The following is a 22,304-nucleotide window of genomic DNA, read 5'->3' as shown; positions in this document are numbered from 1 at the left end:
GCCACGCTTTCGGGGGGGGGGGTCGCGTGTGAATCTGTGAAGTTGTTGTTCGCTCGCCATTTGGACGGATTTTTGGGCCGCGGACCAGGAATTCGCATCTCTAGGCCAGGGGCCTAGGGGGGCTCCGCTGGGGGCGGGGGGCTAAAGACGGACGAGTGGGCGGTCCGCTCGCTGCCTGGCTCTCTCTCTCTCTCTCTCTCTCTCTCTCCCTCCCTTCCTTCTTCTTCCTTCCTTCCTTCCTTCCGCATGTGTTCAGCTGCTCCAGCTGTCTCGCGCTCAGTCTCTCGCCGCCGGGAACCGCAGTCGGACTCACCGGGGTCAAGCCGACGACCGCTGCTGGCTGGTGAGTTCTCGTGACTCGCTACCAAAGTTAGCGCTGTTCAATCGGGCGCTTTGCATTTCTCTGTCCTTCTTCATTTAGTGGTTTCTGCGACACAGGCAGCTGGTAGGCCGCCACCGATCATTTTGATAGCGATTTATCGGCCATTATTTTAGAGGATAGTCAACTCATTGACGCATATACAGTATAGAAATGGCATTAGCTGGCAATGTGTATTGCAAGCAAAAAGATGTTTCTTTGAAGGAACTACAGAAACCCTAACCCTAAATATATTATCAAAAAGCATTAAAATATATTTGCATTTTAATTAACAATAATACATTGTATGTGTAGTGTTTTTTTCTTTTATGTTTTTAAATAAGATACTGTTTAAATAAATCAACCTTTTAAAAATGAAACAAAATTTCATTTTTTGTTTGAAAAGAATAAACTATATGTACTATTAAGAGTCCAAAAGACAGTTACTTGGTCAACAACATCTCCGAACGATCAAAATAGTTGTCGATTAATTTGATCGTCCGTCTGTAGTCGATGAGTCGCAACCGATTGCTTCGTAGTTCTCCGGTCTAATGCCCTTCTTGTGGTGTGCGAAAGAATCAGTGAATTGAACTTATTGACGGCGACACATGAAACTTAATTTTTTTTCATATTAGGCACACAGGAACATTGCATTACAATGATCTCCGACAATTAAATTCTGGAAACACATCAACAACTTTGTAACATTGACGGCGATAGACGTCCAATTCATTTAGACTGGGAGGGGTCTGACAGCGATGGTTCGCATGAGTCAAGACAGAGCAACGTAACACAAACTATATTACAAAGTATTTTTGAAGTGCCAGCATTTTCCTTTATGCATAGTTTTTTGTTTGTTTGTTTGTTTTAAGTCTTTAGTATTCTGATTTTTGGAATCATTTTTATAGGAGTTTGGAAATAAATTTTCTAAAAAAAAAAAATTTTTTTTTGGGAGGGGCTGAAAAAGAATCACTCAGAAATAGAGGAAAGACTACGAAAAAGTAAACGTAACGGAAAACTGGAAAAAGGAATTTCTAAAAAATGTCCTTAAACATACACAAGTATGTGAAATCATTGAACAAACCCCCCGAAGAATTGACAGAAAACCAGGAATAATGTTCCGAAAAACTGAAAGGAAAAAAATAATTGGTTATAAAATCTTATAATGATTAAAAAAAGTGTTTTTTATCCACCACACTGCATTTCTTCACTCGGTGGGTGGATGTCCAATTCGTTTGGAGCGGGACTCCCCATGAAAAGCTACCTTGCTGCGAGTGTGGCCCTTTTTTTTTTTTTTTTTTTTTTTGTGAACATGTCACATGACTTCACCAGCGCTCTACTTTTGGAGCAGCAGTCAAGTCACGCGGCTCCATAATCACCGTAATAGGGGGGTAGACGCATGCCGGCCGTCGTCGTCATCCTCGCGTACCGCAGGGTCATCGGGGTCAAACAAATAAAGGCTGTAGCTGCAGCTGCCCAGTTCTCCGCTCAGGGAATACCCTACGGCACCCGGAACGCCCTGCGACTTTGTCGGCGTGTTCCTCCCTACCTGGTCTTCACAAAAAAAAAAAAAAATCCAACAGTTGAATTAACGAGATATTACAATATGTAATGACAAAAGATCCTAAATATTCTTTTTTAACGGACTTATTTTTACTGACCACTGCCTAAAGCGTAACTGCTGCCTGTATTGAGCACGAGCACGCACGCACGCACGCACGCGTGTTCCAGTTTGAACGTAAAGCAATGAGCGTTCAAACATAGACTTCATAATGTATTGACCGGAGGCGGGGGCGATAAATAGGGGGCCTGCATTGTTGGCCAGGCTGTCAAAGCCGACCAAGCGGAATCACAGACAAAGAGCGTTTTTCGTTGAAAATTCTTGTGAATGAATGCTTAAATCCCTGAATTCTTTATAGATATGGACATAAAACAGTCTCAAATCTTGGTTAAAAGCAAAAAAAAACAAAACAAAACGTGCAGTTAGCATTTACTTTACGTAAATACTGTATGTCGAAGAGTGATGCTAGTCCGTAGCTGTTTATTTCACCCATTGTTTTTTTTCACAACATTTCAAAATGCACGCATGGTACGAAAAATGTAATAATTACCTTGAATCCTGGAACAAATGACTCCTGAGACAATCCTTCCTGTTTGTATGCGGTACAGCTTTGGCACTTTTTCAATCCTAAACCAGGCGTCGGATCACTGCATGTGTTGACTCTGCGACCGACTGCCAATAACTGAAGCGGACAGTAGGGCGGCCCCCAACTTGAAGGCGTTGCGCAGTGAAGGTGGAATCTGGTCCGTCAATCATTATGAAGTCTATGCTTCAAATTAGCACCAGAAACGTAAAAACGGTAAACATGATTGTTTATTAGTGAGTCTTAAGTGGGTTAGAAAGGTGTTTTTGCCTAGCGGAGACTCCATCAAACGGCGCCGCAGGGAGTCTTCCACCCCGAACTCTCTCTATTTAAGAGAAGAAGGAAAAAGGGCTTTTTGGGGCAGTCGGCTTTGTGGCTTGGCGTACTCATCGGGATCAACGTTGTTAGAGTGAGCACGCATTCAAAACGACACCAATAACGACATTTTGCTCGTTCAATTGGGCCGTCCGGCAATTTGAAAACCATTGATTTTCCCAAGTTGAAAGCATTGCCATATTTGTACGATAAGCGTTATCCTGAAATTCCCTTTCTGACCTCTGGGACCTTTGACTGACCCCAAAATTGAATCGCCTACATATCCTGCAAGTTTGCTAACAATCCCTTAATTCATCCGTATGCAAAGACACTCGAGACAGTAATTACGCTGGACTCTTTGTGCGCCACTGACGTCATCATCCTTTTGCTGTCAATTTAAATGAGGAGACGTCCCAATCCGTTTCAAGTGTCGGCGACTCCCGCTTGAATGTGGACCGGACGTCTCTTGCCACCGATGACGGCCTATTAGTTAAATAGTGTTCGAACTTTTTAAAAAAGCCTGGACATATCAATGATGACATCATCCTGTTTGTAGTGTCAATTCTCAGCAGTCCAGATGGAAAAAGCAAAGCCACCACCCGCCCATCCGCACTATTGGGTCCACGGGGGGTTTTCCCAGAAAAGCCATACTCTAGGAATGACTGGCCAGGGCATCCGGGTGAAGAGGCGGCTACCGCATCCTCGTCGCGGCCTTTCCGGACATCCCTCCCGGCCGCGGTCGCCGACCTCGGCTTCCGCGCCGGAAGCACTCGCGCCACGTGACTCATTTGGGTGTCGGGCGGGTCGCCGACCATCCCTGTTCAAAAGGATCGGACATATTTTTATGGAGGACCAAAATCAAATAGCCGAATCCTGAAATGTGTTATTCAATCTTATTTGAGCAGGGAGGTTTAAAAACTCAATTGCCGCTTTGCTTATATTCCAGATTGAATGAGAAGTGGCTGCAAACAAACAATTGAAATATGTGAAAGTTCAATCTAAAAACAACTGGACTGCGGTTTGTCTGGCCGGCACAGCTGATGAGTGTTGTTTGTTTGATTGCGGTCCTCCCTCTAGTCTATGTCTTGTCGCTGCGTCTAAGACACCAATACGCAGCGCATGATGGCGGGCGTCGAGCCCAGCCCAGCCCAGCCCAGCCCCGCGCGGGCCGCGCTTTGTCTCGTGAGCCGGCGATTACGCCTCGGAGAAGGCCACGCGTTGGCAAATTCGTTACACGCGTCTTAACGTGGGCCGATTTCTCCGAGCCAATCGGCAAGGAGGAGCGTGACGGAAAACCCGGCCATTTTATTAAAATGGGGCTTATCCTCATTAGGGCGGCCTCCTGACTTTTCGTTATTATTCCAAGATACAAAGTACTAAATGTACTGGAGTAGTCAGTTGCATGCTTTCAAAGAAAAAAGTGTTTTTTTTAGCTTAAAATACAATTTTATTCTTGCAATATTAAAAAAAGGTATCCTTACACTATTCTTTTAGGAAAATAAGTTTTTTTTTTCTTGTTTTAAGGAAACCCACATTTTTTTTGCTCTCAAAATACTGTAGGCATTTCTTTTCAAAAAAGACAAGAATGTATAGTAAGGCATTTAAAAAAAAAAAAAAAAAAAGGACCAAGACTATTTTTTGTTTAACCCCACCTCCACAACAAAACGAGCATTAGGCAATTTTTTTCTCTCAAATAAAAAGACGATGTATGCAGCCGTGTATATATATATATTTTTTTTCTTAAAAAAACAAGACGACCATTGTTAGGCATATTTCTAAAAAAACAAAAAATGACTGTAAAGGAAGGTGTTTTCCCCCCTCCTAAAAGGAGCATATATCCTTTAAAAAAAGCCCATGTATAGTAAGGCAGTCCCCCACAAAATATGAGCATCTAAAATTAAAACAACCTTATCACAGTATTCATATTTGAACTCATGTCTTCGAATATTCTTATTTTTTCCCCCCATAGGGTTACTATTGACCAAAAACATCCCGAAATCCCATTCAGGTACAAGATTGAAATCTTTGACTATTCACAAACATGATTCGTATTTCAACTTGTTACAAATATTGATACTGTTCAAATGCTCACACTTTTGACCAAAGGGTCATTTTTTAAACAAAAAAAAATCACTATTGCAAAGAAAGCCTTCCCACACATTTTCTAGACTACACGGTTTTTGGGGGGGATGACGTCATCTTCCGAGAAGAAAGTTTGAATGTTGTATTTTGGTCTTCCCGCCAGATGCCGATTGAGCGTTCGACATCGACCGCCTTTCTTTCCCCTGCCTGATCGCTGCGTGTGCGCGCACACGCGTGTGTTTATGTGTGATCTGGCCTGACGTGAGTAGTATGCAGGGTGCGTGCGTGGCAATCGTGTGCGCGCTCCTCCAAGGCGTCGTTTCGCAGCCGCCCAAAGAAATGGACACTCAAACGGTACGGATGATGAACCCTAACCCATCTCTACAGTATGCTTGCAAGCTCTAACTTTGTAAACACCTGTCAAATGTTTGGATCGTTTCTTTAAAAAAAAAAATAGACATACAATGTTTCCTTTCTGCCAGTGGCTCGGGCGGAGGTGTCCCTGGTATTTCTTTTGGCCAAGATTCAGTTTCTGTCAAACTCTACATTTTGCCCACCATAAAATATCTGTCAAATAAATACAGAGATGTCATTTGGTGAGGTGAAAACCCTCGTAATGTGCCGTTGCTATACAAAGCTAGCATTATACGCTCGGAAAATATGGACCATTTTATGTCATGATATTGAAATAGCACTTTTTCCCCAATCGCTTTATTTTAGAATTGACTCGAACCCATGACTTGCCATTGACGGCGCTAAACATCCAATTCATTTAGACTGGGAGGGGCAAATGAATGAATGTTCATATCCCCCCCAGTTTAGATGAATCCAATTTGATCTGTTGTTGTCAATGGCAAGCAATTAGACAAAATGAGCGGCCACAAATGTGACATGTATCAAGTAGTGCCGCAACCTAATCCCGGATCGGACGTGCGGATTACGCGCATCGCTCACGTACGGAAACCACTGAACGGAGTCGGGGTCGATCGGCGGTACGACGATGCCATACGGAATCCCGCCGATGTAGCGAGTCGACGCAAAGTCCGCTGGCCATGTTTGTAGGCGTAGGTCTATTTATGGTGATAATGACGTACAGCATTTGTACAAGTGATGTCTGGGCACATGTGATAGTCAATGTTCATGAAACAAATTTGGCTATCCAAATAGTACTTAAAAAAAAAAAAAATAATAATAATTTCCAACACAAATGGATTCATAGGCAAACCAATACACAGAAACACTGACAAATATTGAAGTCTTTTCAGTTGTAAATTGAATGAAAAAAGCAGCTAGCTAGCTAGCTTGTCAAGCATGGAATGATTAAAAAAATCATTTTAATCTGAATGTTTGCACAACAAAATGATTTGGTTTTATTAACCTATTAAATAAATATGCGTGTTTTTCTGACACACTCAAAAAGTTTCATACGTACAATAATAGTATTACCATCCTCTTAATGTACCTTACTGTTATTTTTATGATGATCAGGTACTGAATGTGTGAATTCATCTTGTAGAGTCACAGTGTTGTGTTGCGTTTGCAGGAATGCACGGATGGCTATCATTGGGACCCTCAGACAGAGCACTGCAAAGGTAAAGCACTAAAGTCAGCTAAATTATAAGAGTCTCGGTTTCCAGCGATGACTGATTCAATTGATCCGCTGAAGACAACAAAATGTATTTTGTCTCTCACTTTTCCTGCTATGTTGAAAGATGTGACATTTTCATCCACCTGGTGTCATGTTGAAATTACATTTTGACCTGTCGCTAATTCGCTTTGGTTAGCTTCTTGATAAATGTCGCCGGTAGCAAACAGTCATGAACCTGAGCGATGCTAGATTGTTTCGTAAGGCAAAAAACAAAAACAACAATAAACACTTTAATGAGGCCACCGTTCACATCGCAGATCAGTTCTGAGTTGTGTGCCCTTATGCTGCTATTTTCCCGCAGTATGAACGGTCCAATTCCGATGTTTTCAAATCCGTTCCGGGCCCTTTTTACATGCGTTGTTCCGATGACTCGGTCGTACACATCCAAACCGTACGTCCTCAACAAGTCAAACAAGTCAAAACAAAGAGCGGACCTGAATGTCTTCAAAGGTGCAAAACGTACCTTTTTCTTCAAGATACCGTCCGCAGGCAACGTTAGCATAAAATCCTCAGAAGTTGCCACAAAGCGTGACCCCCCCCGAACGGACCGTATTTACTCTCGTAAATACTGCGACACGTGTCACAGGTGTGACGAAAAAAAAAAACACAGGAAGTTGCGACAGCCGGCGAGACACAGACAATCCGGCCAGAAGGCCAAACTTCACCTTAGTCTTAACCCTATGTACTGACTCCATTTTGAAAGGTTTAAAGATGGCTCACCGAGAACAAGTTGACAATTTATTCAGGTCGACGGCGATCAAACAGAAAGGCGAATCAGACTCAGGCAAACACGTTCCTAGGTCACCCTGTCACACGTCAACAAAAGGTTCCCGAGAAAAAAATGACAACGCTCAGTTAAACATTCAGTCTTTTGAAGGTGCTTGCGGGGCGGGCTTTGTGAGCAGAAAGAAGGGTGTGTTTGGGATTATTGTCTGTTTGTGGATTGGACAGAAGGATTCAGGAGTTGCTGTTATCAGGGCAAAGAGGGTTGTGGATTTTGCCACCCCCGCATCAAAGGGCTCTTGGAGTCTTATCAGTTGGATATCGGGCGTTTTCCGGTGTTCCTTGTGTTGGGACAGAGCGTCCCGCCATTTGCTCTGGACTGTCCGTGAGAAGTGATTGCGAGAGTTGGTGCGTCAATCTTGCTCGGTCAGATGTATGCGCTGGGCTTCCGTGATAAGAGGGTGTCGTTTATCTCTTATGCCCTGTATTCTGCTTGTTTTCCTTAAACTACGGTGTAAGGGCTTTTTATTTTATATTGGGTGTGTAAGAGTAATACAAACAGTAAATCCGAGAAACGATACTATTCCCTGATTGATTATTTAAGTGTGTTAGAGTAATGCAAACAGTTAGTACCTTTTCTCATAGGCACTGTCTATCTCCTTGAGTATAGACCCTACTCACCTACGTCACAAAATGGGCGTGTCGCTGTTTCCGGCCACCATATTGTACCTCTTTTTCAGACCTATTCTCATTGTTTTCAATTAGTCGAGCAAGTTATAGAGCAATTCATGGAAGCCCCGGTGTTATCTGACGCTGTGAACTCATTGGATCCGTTGCATAAAAGGCGTTACATGGAAAAGCTTCAGTTTATCCATTCGCCAGATCCGTATTTGATGCCTAAATCGATGTTTTTCGACCCGCTGGCTTCGCCTGACATCTGATATCGATATTTACAACTATCTTGTCCACACAAAATCAGCCTATTCTCACGAAAGTTTGAAAAACTTTAAGAGCTTGGAGGCTTATAAATGCTACGTTGCTGGTTGGGTGAAACACGTCCTCGTACACGAAAATTCGGCAGGAATCTTGTGCTCGGAAGGTGAGTTACGAAATTTTCAATTCAAAATCTTTTGTTCTTGCTAACATCCACTGTCAAGTCTAATATATTTCATGTCATTTGTCAATGGAGCTAGGGCTTTTAATGTTTATATGGTTTAGCGATAGCACTCACTACATACATACGTGTATGCTGTCGGCGATTAGCCTAGCAATGATCTTAATTGTGGTTGTCAGCCCAAAACCCTCTAAATATAGATTAAATGCATTTTACCTGATATAAAATGACTACTACATAATCTGTGGTAGTCGTTTGGAGCCCAGTTTTCGCGTCGAATTGCAGCAGCCCATCTCGCTCTTCTCTCCGGGTCCCTCGGAATCCGGTAAAACTTCAAGTCTCTCCGTCTATCTTCTCTGTTATTGCAACCGACCGCCACACACGACTTCACCATTTTGAGTATTAATGTTGACGAGCAGTAAAACGTGCAATAATAGGAGGAATTTACGAAGCGCTAATGCATTTCTATGACGAGTATGCGGACAACATGGCGCGGGGGCGTGGCTGTGACGTCACGTGAGTAGGGTCTATAAAAACGTCAAATAGATTGAAACGAAAATATAAGATGCTGTGTACCTACTATTACGTGAATGAATTCCGAATTGCCCTGCGGGGGGAACGTAGCCTTAGATGACAACAAAATACTGTCCCGCAAGTTTGAGATCCCGAGCATACAGTAATTGCGTGATTCTGTTGATTTGAAGTTTACCTGCTGTTGATTTTGGGGCAATTCTGTTAGTTTTGTGAGGCTTTCTGTTGTTTTTGCTCAATGGTATCTCACGGAAGTTAGCTTAGCCGGCACGTTCCCGCTCTGTTCTCTCCCACCCCCCAGACATAAATGAGTGCGAGACCATCCCCGACGCGTGCAAAGGGGAGATGAAATGCTTCAACCACTACGGCGGCTACCTGTGCCTCCCCCGCTCGGCCTCGGTCATCCCGGCCCCGGAGCCCCCGGCGGCGCCCACCGAGGCCTTCAACCCTTGCCCCCTGGGCTACGAGCCTCAGGGAGACAGCTGCGCGGGTGAGCGTCGCCGCCGCCGCCGCCGCCGCTCTGAAATATGCCTCGGCTTTCTTCGACGTCAAACCCGTCTCTGACGCGCACGTGACGGCAGACGTGGACGAGTGCGAGCGAGACGAAGACGACTGCCAGCCCAGCCAGCGGTGCGTCAACACCTTGGGGGCCTTCGCCTGCCACTGCCCCGACGGCTACCGCAAAGTGGGCACCGAGTGCATCGGTGAGTCTCCCCGGCGCATTTTTCCCGCCCCTCGGACGGACGGACGCTGACCGCTCCTCCGACAGACATCGACGAGTGCAGGTACCGCTACTGCCAGCACCGCTGCGTCAACGTTCCCGGTTCCTTCACGTGCCAGTGCGAGCCCGGGTTCCAGCTGGCGGGAAACAACCGATCCTGCGTCGGTGAGCGTCGACCAATCGTCCTTCCGCCGTCCGTTGAAATGAGTTCTAGTGCCGTCGGTGGCAGACAGTGAGTTAAGAAGAAAAATGCTGCCAAATGTCATTCACGCCATGACAACAAATTTCTGGTGACTGACCTTTGGTCACGCAAAAACAAAAAATGCAATTTCAGTATCCGTACTCCCATACTTTGTCATAGAGCCTTTATGTCTGCTGCCATCGTGAACTTAGTTCTTTTTTAAATAGCAAAAATGAAGAAAAAAAACGGTCAATCTTTTTTCTCTGTTTTTTTAAATAGAGGAATTTTTTAAAATAAAAAATGTATTTTATATATTTTTTTAAAAATGGGAAAACAATAAATATTCCAATACTACAGAATTGTATCACATTAAAATATTATTCCATGTAAAATGAAAACAATCAATATACATCATTTTTACTTAAAAAAGGAAATATAATTCTTAAAATCTGTAAAAAAAAAAAAAAAAAAAAAAAAAATCTTTGAGGACCACATACATTTGATTAATATCAAAGTATGTCTTTTTCATTGAAATTTCACATTTTCTTCCTAAAACAACAAAAACAGTCTTCTCTTTAAAAGGGAAAAAATGCAGGCAGTCACTATTGGAAAATGAGTGCGAAATGATGTTCTTTTAGCAAAAAATCTAGAGCGAGACTGATGCCCCCCTATAGACCCCACTCACCAACATCACACAATGAGGTGTCGCTGTATCCGGCCGCCATATTGTCCGTCATTGTGTGTCCGTATTCTCAATGGTCTCAATTTATCGTGCAATTTATAGTGCAATTCAAGGAAGCTGTCAGACGCTGTAAACTCATTGGATGTGTTGCATAAAAGGCGTTATGTGGAAAAGCTTCGGTCGATCTATTCGCCAGATCCATATTTGATGCCTAAATGGATATTTTTCGACCCGCTGTCTTCGCTGTCTCTGCCTGACACCCTTCTGCTACCCTGATATCTTGTCCACAGAAACTCAGCCTATTCTCACGAAACTTTGAAAAACTTTAAGAGCGGCACTCTAAGCAACATTACCCCGTGTGACCCTTTACTCCCAATTTTCTAAAATGGTGACAATCAATTTAAAAAAAAAAGTTGACTGCGATGGCCGACGCTTCAAGGATAGGTGGATATTGGACAATTTTTTTCAATAAAATACGCAACAACTGTGTCTGCCTCATTTGCAAAGAGACAGTCGCTGTTTTCAAAGACTTCGATGTGACGCGATATGACCAAACAAGACACGCTGACATGTACGACAACATTACAGGGAAGATACGCAGCGAGAAATGAAAGCAACTTGAAGCTAGTTTCATTTCACAGCAGCAGTATTTTGCAAGAGCCCGAGTGTCGAAAGAGAACACAACAAAGGCGAGATTGTTGAACTTATGAATTAAAAAAATAATAATATAGCAAATGTGACCCACAGAAGGGCTTGCTAAATATAATAATAAAAATAAAATAATATATATTGTTCTACGTAAATCAGCCAAGGTAGCCCCCCATATTTTTACCACACCAAATCTGGTCCCCTTTGCAAAAAGTTTGGACACCCCTGTTTAACGGATGATCCGGAGACGAGTCCAGCTTCTTTCACTTGGTACCAGCTAAATATTATTCAAAAAATAATGATGGTGGACGAAATAAGCGTCTTGAATTTGAAACTGTATGTTGTCGACGATTAGCCTCGCAATGATCATAACTGTTTCACTCCCAGCCATTTTCACCAGAGCAAGGCCCTTCGCTCCCGGCCGTTTTTTCTGGATTTTGACTGATTTTGCAAGGCCCACAGAAAATTCTGTTCTATTGCTATATAAACTTTGAACCCACCAAAAGAAAGATTGGACTCTCTTCTTTCAGCAGAAAAAAAAGTAAGTTCGTATCTTTTTCCATTCTTTAGAAATCAGCATTAGAAAATAGCTTAGTTTGAGCAATTTTCCAATTTCTGATGAAAAAACGGAGAAAATGAGCTTTTTGTAAACGCATAATTTCAAACATAACTTTGACTTTAACAAAGCTATTTTTTGCATTAGTTACATCCCAAACATCTGAATAATGTTTTCCTTTTACAAAATACTATGAACAACCAGACAAATAGAGCTTTAGATAGAATAGTAACAATTTATTCACACACAACGACTGAGAGATGACGGTTTGTCGCCGAGATGACGCCGTTGTCGCCACGTCAGCTGTGTAAACTTTTCCCTCATCGTTGTCTGTCTCACAAAGATGGATTATTTTTGCATTTCTGCGGGGTCTGCTAGGCGAGCCGCTCCACGGGGGGTTTCACTCGTTTTGCACGATCGTCCAGCGCCTGGTGTCCCAGGCGTCCTCTCGTTGTTTTGTCCGGTCGGAGCGCCGCCTGGGCTCAATCCGCCAGCGCTTTGACAATGCTGGCCAGCCGTTCACTGCTGTTGAATCGGCTTGTCTAGTCTTCCAAAATGCGCTACTGCCCTCCAGTGGCCAGTTTTATTGCTTTAAAATTGGTTTGGAGCATTTTTCTTTGTTTCTCAGATACAGCGGAAGCTATATATGCTTCTTATAAAAAAAAAAAACCGCAAAAGACGTATAAATACGGTTGCGGGACAGTTGAGCATTTAAAAATAAAACATATTTATACGGTTCCGGGAGCAAATGAGTTAATTGTGCTTGTCAGCCCAAAACCCTCGAAATATATATTAAATGCATCTTACCAGATATAAAATGACTACTACATAATCTGTGGTGAGCGTTTGGTGCCCAGTTTTCTCGTCGAATTGCAGCAGTCCATCTCGCTCTCCTCTCCGGGTCCCTCGGAGTACGGTGGAACTTCAAGTCTCTCCGTCGATCTTCTCTGTCACTGCAACCGACCGCCACACACGCCTTCACCATTTTGATTATTAATGTTAACGAGCAGAAAAACACGCCATAATAGGAGGAATTTACGTAGCGGTAACGCGTAAACACGACGAGCTGACGGACAATATGGCGCGGAGGCGTGGTTGTGACGTCATGTAAGTGTGGTCTATACGCATGGTGGGCAGTGTTGTTAATATGACTTTAAAAAAGTAATTTGTTGCGCTTACAAATGACTTCTCCCTAAAGTAATTACGTTAGTAACTTGGTTACATCATTGAAGAAGTAATTAGTTACTCAGCAAAGTAACTGACGTTACTTTTCATGTTCTATTGTGGGCAATCTGTTTAACACGGCGTTTTTTTCAACCCCCCCGTCAGACGTGAACGAGTGCGAAATGGGCGCTCCGTGCGCTCAGCGCTGCTACAACACGTACGGCACCTTCCTGTGTCGCTGCGACCACGGCTACGAGCTGGGAGCCGACGGATTCGCTTGTAACGGTAAGCCGCCTTTGGCCCGCTCCGAGCGAGCGGGCGAGTGACGGAGAGACGAGCGGCTTCGTTTGACAGACGTGGACGAGTGCGGCTACTCCAGCTACTTGTGCCAGCACCGCTGCGTCAACCAGCCGGGAAAGTTCTCTTGCGTCTGCCCCCAAGGCTACCAGCTGCAAGGCACGCGACTCTGCCAGGGTGAGCCCAAACAACTTCAATTCATGCTGCTGCTGCTGCTGCTGCTGCTGCTGCTGCTCCAATAATGGTGGAATTGAGAAAAATGATAAACATTTTCAGATGGAAAAAATAGTTTCAACCTTCAATTTTTAGGAAAAAAAGAAATCAAAGTCAAACAAAAACTTATTTTCATAGAAATAATAGAAATGTCCAATCTTTGGGGTGGTGGGGTTGAGAAAATTGGGAAATCTTTTTGAAATTCGGGGAGGGGGTAGTAAAAAAAAGTTCTTTGAAAATCTCAACTATCCATTCAAAATCATCAAATATTATTTTATAACATGCAACAGGTGGATTGGAATAGCTTTTAGAAAAAAAAATTGTTGTTTGAAAGCATTTCTTAGAAATAGTTTTAACATTTTTGACATATTAAAAAAACATTTTTAAAAATGATTTGTTTTTTCAGCAAAAAAAAAAGTTTGCCTTTGTCTTTGCCCACGCAGACATCAACGAATGCGAGACGGGCGAGCATCAGTGCACGTCGGCGCAGACGTGCGTCAACATCCACGGAAGATACCAGTGCGTGGACGCCGACCGATGTCTGGATCCCTACGTGCAGGTGTCGGAAAAGTAAGCGGCCCGGTGCGCTCTCACCCGATTTCGCCCAACGCGATGTTCTGAAACCTTTCGCCAGTCGCTGCGTGTGTCCGGCGACGAAGGCGGCGTGCCGAGATCTGCCCTTTTCCATCGTGCACCGCTACATGAGCATCGCGTCGGAGCGCTCGGTGCCGTCCGACGTCTTCCAGATCCAAGCCACCAGCGTCTCCCCCGGCGCCTACAACACCTTCCGCATTCGCTCGGGCGACCCGCACGGAGACTTCTACATCCGGGTGAGGACGTTTTTCTCTACCTGGGATTTTCAAACCGTATTGACTAGTGATGCACGATAATACATTTTTCAACCGATATCGATAACCGATAATTTCCTGCCCCTTCCACCCGATAACAGATAATGTCACGCCGATAATTTTATTCAAATATGTATGTATAATTTTAAAGTATACAAATATCAAATGTTACTGTGCAAAAATGTAATTAAGTGCTATTTTTTTCCACATCAAATGTGAACAAGTAGTAAATTCCAAAAACTAAACAATGGCAATGACATTGTGTAATGGTAAGCTTTTGGCAACAAATACTTAGGGAGTAAACACCCAAGTTGCACAAAAAGTAAGCCATTCCTAACATATATCACATTACTACACTGCAAAAACACCTCCTTAAAACTAGCAGAATTGGACAAAACTGTTAATTTCGCACATTTGGAGGCTGAATCAAGTATATAATTATCGGATTGCATTATCGGTTGAATTTCGTTTTATCTGGATTATCTGTGTGACGTCATAATTGCCATTATCGGCCGATAATTATCGGTGACCGATATTATCGTGCAACTCTAGTATTGACTAATCCGAGTAAACATTTGCGGACGTCGCTCTCTAGCGGCGGCCGTTCGCACGCCTCGGTCAGTCGTTGTAAACGCTAACGTTAGCTGCTGCTGGGGTGGCCGACTCCCTGAAAATATAAATAAGGGACAACTCATTGTAACCGTCACCGTCTTCTTTTTTTGTATGTCAAAAGTGATTTTTTAAAATGAATACACTAACAGTAATATCTTTTTTCTCAAAGCTGAATGAGTTGCATATTTGAGTGACATAATCTCATTGACAAACAACCATTATTGGCAATGTATTTTTTTTCCAAAGTGCAAACACAAACCGAGGTGCGTTCAAAGTCAATAAGTTTCACTCCAAATATAATGTGAAAATGCAAACAAAACTGACGGAACACAAAATTAGAAATTGTCCAAGTACACAGAGAGGAACAAGAAAACAAATGATCATCATTTTGCACATGCTTTTTAGTTGCGCTTCGCTCCAATTTCTTATTTCCCGCACTCTTACGTTGTCTTCAGGTTTCATGATGACAACCCGCAGTCCCTCGACCGATGAGTTGAGCTGAATTGTCATTGTTCTGCCAACTCATCGGTCAGAAAACATATTCTTGAAACGCGCCATACCAATATTTGTTTGTTCCACGGATAAAACATTATTTTGGAATTTGACTTTCGGTCCTTTGGCTCGGATTAGTCTCTACCTCTTAAAATTTCAAATAATGGTTACGCCAGGGGTGTCCGGACGACAGCCCGTTGCCCAGTTTTTATTGTCAAATGATCAAAATATCAGCAATTATGAGAAGCTACAATTCAGCTGTTAGACATGTGCAGCCTACATCCTGTTGCACTTCTCAGCTTTAACACTAGATGGAGCCAGTCACTTCGACCGCGCCTCTCCTTGAGCTCAGGGGTCAAAACCTGACAACACATTAAACTGATTTTTCGGAAAGTGGCGTTTTCTGGGAGAAAAGGAAAAGTTTGGACACCCCTGGTTTAGGGTCGGCGTGGTTACGTAGCACGCCGCCGCCATCTTCTGCTTTCTAACGCCTTGGCTCGCCGCGGTCTAGCAAATCAACAACATCAGCGCCATGCTGGTGCTGGCCCGCGCCGTGTCGGGGCCACGCGAGTACACGCTGGACCTGGAGATGCTGTCCGTCAACCCGCTGCTCAGCTACCAGGGCACCTACCAGAGCAGCTCCGCCCTCAGACTCTCCATCTACATCGGACCCTACGCCTTCTAGGCCTCGCTTACCGGCCGTCACATTTGGGACATTGGAACCACCCCCTTTTCTTTTCATTTCTTTTGTGTTACCTTCTGAACCCCAATAAAAAAACATACTTCTGCTCCCAATTTCATGAGCCTCAAATGAGAAAGTGATGACGCCGTCGCGGAATTGCGTCTCGTCCCCCCCCCCCCGAACAGAAGCGCGCACCCGCCGGCCCGTCTGTTGTCACCGAGGGTGGTGGTGATGAGTCATACGTGTTCACGCGGTTGTTTAATTCCGAGCGCGCCCACTAGAGGGCAGTACGCATACACAAACGCAAAATGCACCATTTATTACACAAACGCGGATTTTCAAACTCCTTGACACACATTTCCCCTCCTACACAAACAAGCGCTGCGGTGTGTGTGGCCGCTCTTGCATAAGAAAAGTCGACATAGACTAATACTGAAATCATAATAACAATAGATTTTATTTTCTAGGCGCCTGTCGGGACACTCAAGCTCACTGTACAAGATAAGTCAAAAGTAATAGGCCTGCAAACTGAAGCAATTGTCAGAGAATCCCACAATGTGAACCCCCCCCCCCCCCTTTTTTTTTTTTTTTTTTTAAATTTAAGAAGAAAAAAAAAAGTGACTATGTGTAATAAGCGCTCTAATATCTATAACCCTTGCTGAATCCTGATTTTTTTTCCCCCTCATGGAACCTGCAAATGCATGTGTTGACTTTCATCCATTAAAAAAAAATTTTTTTTTTTTTTAAGAAAATTCAATATTCTGAATTAATCTCAAAATCATGACATTCTAAGTGTATCAAATGTAGCTGTAATGACAGATAAAATTATGAGGAAGAATAAGCCTGTCTGAATAAATATGTTTGAAGAGAGTGGTTAGTGTCTGCCCCCCCCCCCCAAAAAAAAACAAAAACAGTATATTTGATGATAATATTGGATGTTTTTCCTTTTTCTGGAAGGTATATGGCAAAAATGAAACTTCAGTTTAACAATAAAGAAACATTCATTTTTGGTTAAAATAATGATTTGGATTCAAAATAGTTTTTCAAATTTTTGGATTTGGATGAAAACCGGTGAAGGATTGTACAAAGGAGTATCAGGGCAAAAGAATAGAGACGTAATATGTACGGTTAGCTAAATTAGTTGCTATGTACCTTACATCACGTTTACACACTTTATGTAATAGGTTTGGTCTCAACATTGGTAACCTACTTTTTGCTGCATGGGGAACGCAACATGAAGAGATTAGTTGAACAGGGCTACATTTCTCACCAATACGAACCTAAATAGGCTAAATGATCCAAATAAATCTGGATTGACTTCTACTAACTTTTATAAACTTTGTTTTCAAAATCTACCAAGGAAAGATTTTCAAAACTTCCAGAATAAATGTCTGGATTAACAAATTTAAATTGCAATATCTGAACATAAATTATATGAACATACACAATAAACACAAACTTGTTAATTAATCATCTCTTAACAATCCAGAAATGTAGAAAAAAAGGGGGACCACTCAACATTGTCTGTCTAAATAAACAAATCGAAAATAGCTGGAAAAAACGTCTTAGGGAATAACAAGAATAAAAATGGAGCCCTTCTTCATGTAAAACACTACTGCTTTTTTCCACAAGCACAGCCAAACTCAACAAACAATGATTTGGTCTGCTCTAAGACCACACAAATCAGATAACATGAAAATTGGGGCGAACCTCAGTTCACTACATTTCTCGCACTTTTATTAACTTTGACAGGAGGAAACAAATACAGACTGACACTTCTCTCTAAGCAGCATCCTACTCACGTTTTGCAGGTTAGCAAATTCACACAGTTGAACGTTGTGCTAACTCTGATGCAGGTCGGACTTTCAGTAGCAAAATTAGGGGTGTGTTCCCCACCCCCATAACATTGACGTCTTTTTACATTACTTAGCAGTTGCTGCTGCTGAAAAAACTTCCAATGTCCCTCCTCTTTGAAGGGGGCGGAGCAGGCGGCGTGTTGTATTTCTGTTGGGGCTGTGTGTGTGTGTGTGTGGGGGGGGGGCTTCAAGTCATCAACCAATCATGCGTTTGAGGGGGAAAAAATGGACTAGCACATTCAGCAAGTAAAAAGGGTTAAATGTAAGTCTGAACATAATGAAAATAATTCACTAAATAATGGGAGGGCCAATTCTATCCTTACAGCATATGGGAAAATAATCGAAATGACCTATATACAGTATATAATGCAAATAAGGTTGCTTAAAAGTTGTTGGAAACACTTTGCGCAGCCTGAAAAGTTGCTGGTATTTTGTTCCTATATACTGTCCCTACGCAAACGTTGTGTAATATTGAATTGGAACTATATTGTTTTGTTGTATTATTCCCGTGAGTTTATATTTTTGGACCTGTTTCATAAATAAAGAAATATGTGAGCTTTTGGTTCATCAAAATGATCATCTACAATTAATCTATGAGTCATACAAAAACAAAAACAAAATAGGACTACAAGATTCAAGTCAATGTACGAGAGAATACGTTTGTCTCCATTTATATTCAATGAATATAAATTTTGTACTTTAATCCTATATTTTTTTCTTTCTTTGGCCCTAATATGCCGTCGTAGAAATGGGTTTTTAAAAAAATCTGATTCATTTATGGTCCAAAAAGGTGGCTGTTGCGTCAAAAAAAAAAAAAAAAAAAAAAAAAAAAAAAGTTCATTTTTTTGGACAAAAGGATTCACGTTTGGAGCCAAAATGTTACGTGTTGTCAAAATATGTTTATTTTTGGTCTAGAGGGAATCATTTTTGCTCCAAAACGTGGAGTCGGTCGTTTTGCATCAGAATCATTCCGATTGCTTACTGAACTCGTTGGCCGCCATTGACGGCGCTAGACGTCCAATCCCCGATTGGACGTCTAGCGCCGTCGATGCTACTGAAAGGAGAAAATCAAATGGATGACGTGTGCGCTCAAAGAAAAAAAAAGCTTTACATAAACGCTACGACCTCCACCTCGCCTCGCCTCGCCTTCCTTTCCAGATTACATAAACGGCGTTGCCACGAGGCAACAAAGCGTTGCTAGGGCCGCGTGGGCGCGCGTACGCAACACCCGCATAATGCTCAAGACATTCACACCGGGTAAAAAATAGAAAGATAGGTAATGCGACGTGTCCCCATTCAAAAGCGTGTCTTGCTTGTGCATGAAGAATGATTAGAAAATCCATTTCTCACACAAATGAATCTTTTTTTGATGATGTTATGAAAGCAAATGATTTTATTTGACATACACATGGAATTTTCAAGACAAGGCAAATATTATTTAAAAAAAAAAAAAAGAATATAACATTAGTTCACGACAATAAAATAAGGTCATTTGATTTCAAATGAAAAGTAAATGCATAAACTCAATTGACTTATAGAGACGTATAAACAATGCTGTTAATGATGTCTAACTAGAACGAGAAGAAACTTTTTTTTATGATAATGGGAATCCAATCGTTTTACACCATATTGAACGAATTAGGGAATGTTTGGTCGTGAATGAGTTCATGTTTTTTTTTGCTCTCTGTTGCTCAAACAAAATAAAATAATGTTTTTAAAAGAAAATACGGTGGGCAAAAAAAAAAAAAAACGGACTGCACGGTCATTGGAATTCGAACGGAATGTTTTTGTTTTAGGATGAGTTTGTTCTTTCCTTGACTCAAGTGTGCCGTGCCACGCCGCTTGTTTATATTTGGAAAGCTATTGATAGAAGAAAAACCGAGAAGGATGATGAGAACGAAGCCGCGGACACAGTCAGCGTCGGTGAATCAGCGTGAAAGTGCGCGCCAAAGGCCGAGGACGCGCTCTGGCTCACTCCCAATACTACGTGGTTTGCGCTAGCAAACAACATAGCCTGTTCAAAAGCTAAATAATGGAGCCGAGGAGGGAGGCGGCGTCGATGCAAAAGCGCTCTCATCGCGGAACACGTCGCCGTGGCAACGCCCGCATCAGCGCCGCTCTGCCGAGAGCCGACCTCTACGCGCGTACGTCCCGTCGTCTTTCGGCCGTCAATTGAAATGAGTAGACGTTTCAAGTGGAGGGGAGCAATGACTGCCAACCTTTCCGCTTCAAATGGATTGGACATCTAGCGCTGTCAGTGTGTGTGAAGTATACACTAAATATTCATTCATCTTCTGAACCACTTCTATTGTATATTCGGACTTGGCAAACCTTGGACATTTTGACATTCGGCGGTGTTGCGGCGCTGAACCGGTTCCGAGCGGACCGATCGCGGTCCTTTGACATTCGTGTCACGACGCGTTGACGTGACACGTCGTCGGGATTTTTGGGAGGCGCGTAGGGTCGTAAATCCAGTCTGCGTTAACGACGTAGGTCCACCGTCACCTCAACGCATAAATCGGCTTTTAGTAATCGCCCATACCTTAGTGCCCCTTCTGAGATTGACTTTTAACTCGTGTCGCAGCAATACCAAACTGCTGCATCAGTATCAGTAGATACCTTTGTATCCGGTCCTCGGGGAGCCGCGCCGCACGACGTCATCCCTCCCCCTCGTCCAGGTCGGGACTGGTACCCATGACGCGACGCTAACCACTAAGCCGACAGCGCGAGCTCCGCACCCTCTCGAATACATCGGGAGTAAGGTTTCGATGTACCGCACACAATGGACCGGTGTGCACCCGTTACACTTAAAAGTGCCAATGACACCAAAAAGCATGTTTATTTCATACTTCACGCGGTATTTTATACTTCTGAATGAAATGGAGCACTTGGATGTGCGTGGAAGCGATTGTTTTATGTATTCCATTTTTGAATCCGCGCCGTGAAAATGAGTGACTTCCGGCTCCTGTCTCACAATACAGCATTGCTTTATAGCATGCAGTTGGACTGCCGATTCAGCCGATTTTGCGGATTCATTGGTTTATTTTTCGCATCACGCCAACCAAACGGCTGCAGATTTTTGTTTCAAAAACTCCCACCCCAAGATTGGCCAAAACAAGTCCGACAACTGTGGGACCATTGTATTTACGAGGAAGTGAGTAAACATCGTGTTTTGTATTAAAAGTCAAATACTGGGATCATGGCACACATTTTAATACGGAGGTGGCTTGCATTTTGTGGCTGACAATCCTTGTCCACCGAGAATGCCATTAGGGAGAGCGTTATTGCCCTCTTTGTTCTGTCAAATTTTCCACCCCATCAGAAGTTGCAACTTTGTGTTAAAAATGGCCGCAAATACAGCAATTACAAAGTAAACACTACAAGCTTTCTTTAAATAATAGACGATTTACTTACGTTTGATAATGGACAGACACGTAGAAAGGCTCTCCTCAGACACATCCCGCCATGTTAGCTCCACAACAATTGCACACCGCTCTCTCACTGTTTACATTTTCACCGTGTAGTTAAGCATTCATTTACGCCATAGCCGTGTCCTCCGACTTCGGCCGGTTTGTCCCCGGCAAACGAGCTCTACCGCCCGCAGCAGGGGAACGACGAGCTGTCACTTGCTCGCCGCCGCCGTGTGACGTGACCCGGGGTAGTTTTGTGTGATTTTTTCCCTTCATAAGGCGAGAATAACAGTTGGAAACATCACTCGGTTCGGGTTAGCATGTCGGCTAGCTGTCACGCTTCCTGGTTTGTTTACGCTCTCCGAAGCCGGGGCATGGACATGACAAAAGGCGGACTTACTCCGGTGGCATAAAATGTGCAAGAAGTCGACAGTTTTAACCTTTATGGAGTAATTTTGCCATGTCGTACTGAATAAATGCATTTTTAATCTTTTATATTCCATTTAGCACAAGAGTGTTATTTGTCATGACCATGCCATTTATTTAGCAATTGGGGAAAATACTTGGATAAAAAGAATCCTGTAAAAATATTGGAGTAGAGAGATTGAAACAATGACATTTTGGGGCTCTCTTTGTCGCATTTTCCTCCTTCTGAAAAATTCCCCCTCATTGGGCTGAATTCTAAATCGGATGAAACCGTGACCCCGCCGCTGTCATCCTCCTGTTGGGGACGCTATAGTGGCAGGCAGGGCAGGGCAAAACGGCAGATTAAAAGACTCATTTCTCGTCATCTGCGATTTGCCAAATTGTTGTATAGTCGAATCGTCTCAAAATATGATTGTAATTCACATAATGATGCTATTTTTGTTATTTTATCCTGTCATAGATAGTTTAAATATCCTTCGATTTGAGCAAAAAGACATATGTATGCTACTCTGCTGCTTCTCCTCACACCGTATAGTTTTAAGTTGCAGTACTACTTGATAGATTTAACATTGGTGGCAGTTGAGTTCAAAAATAGAGTGGG

General features: G+C 42.9%; 1 protein-coding gene across 3 annotated transcripts; it reads left to right on the top strand.

Moving 5' to 3' along the window:
- Nucleotides 1-43: 43 nt before the first annotated feature.
- efemp2a (EGF containing fibulin extracellular matrix protein 2a) lies at nt 44-18,858 on the top strand. Of its 3 annotated transcripts, XM_057850325.1 has the most exons (12): nt 280-343; nt 4,787-4,825; nt 5,063-5,253; nt 6,443-6,491; nt 9,217-9,405; nt 9,497-9,619; nt 9,685-9,801; nt 13,033-13,152; nt 13,222-13,341; nt 13,821-13,947; nt 14,012-14,207; nt 15,841-18,858. In XM_057850325.1, exons 3-12 carry the CDS (start codon nt 5,170-5,172, stop codon nt 16,012-16,014), a joined length of 1,299 nt encoding a protein of 432 aa, XP_057706308.1. In that variant the 5' UTR covers nt 280-343; nt 4,787-4,825; nt 5,063-5,169; the 3' UTR covers nt 16,015-18,858. The 3 variants fall into 3 exon arrangements, with proteins under 3 accessions (XP_057706307.1, XP_057706309.1, XP_057706308.1); XM_057850324.1 differs by lacking the exon at nt 4,787-4,825 and having other exon boundaries at nt 44-343; XM_057850326.1 differs by lacking the exons at nt 4,787-4,825; nt 5,063-5,253 and having other exon boundaries at nt 44-343.
- Nucleotides 18,859-22,304: the final 3,446 nt, after the last annotated feature.

Source organism: Corythoichthys intestinalis, chromosome 11, assembly GCF_030265065.1.
Source record: "Corythoichthys intestinalis isolate RoL2023-P3 chromosome 11, ASM3026506v1, whole genome shotgun sequence".
In the NCBI taxonomy this organism is placed as follows: domain Eukaryota; kingdom Metazoa; phylum Chordata; class Actinopteri; order Syngnathiformes; family Syngnathidae; genus Corythoichthys; species Corythoichthys intestinalis.
This window is presented reverse-complemented; position numbering and strand designations above follow the sequence as displayed.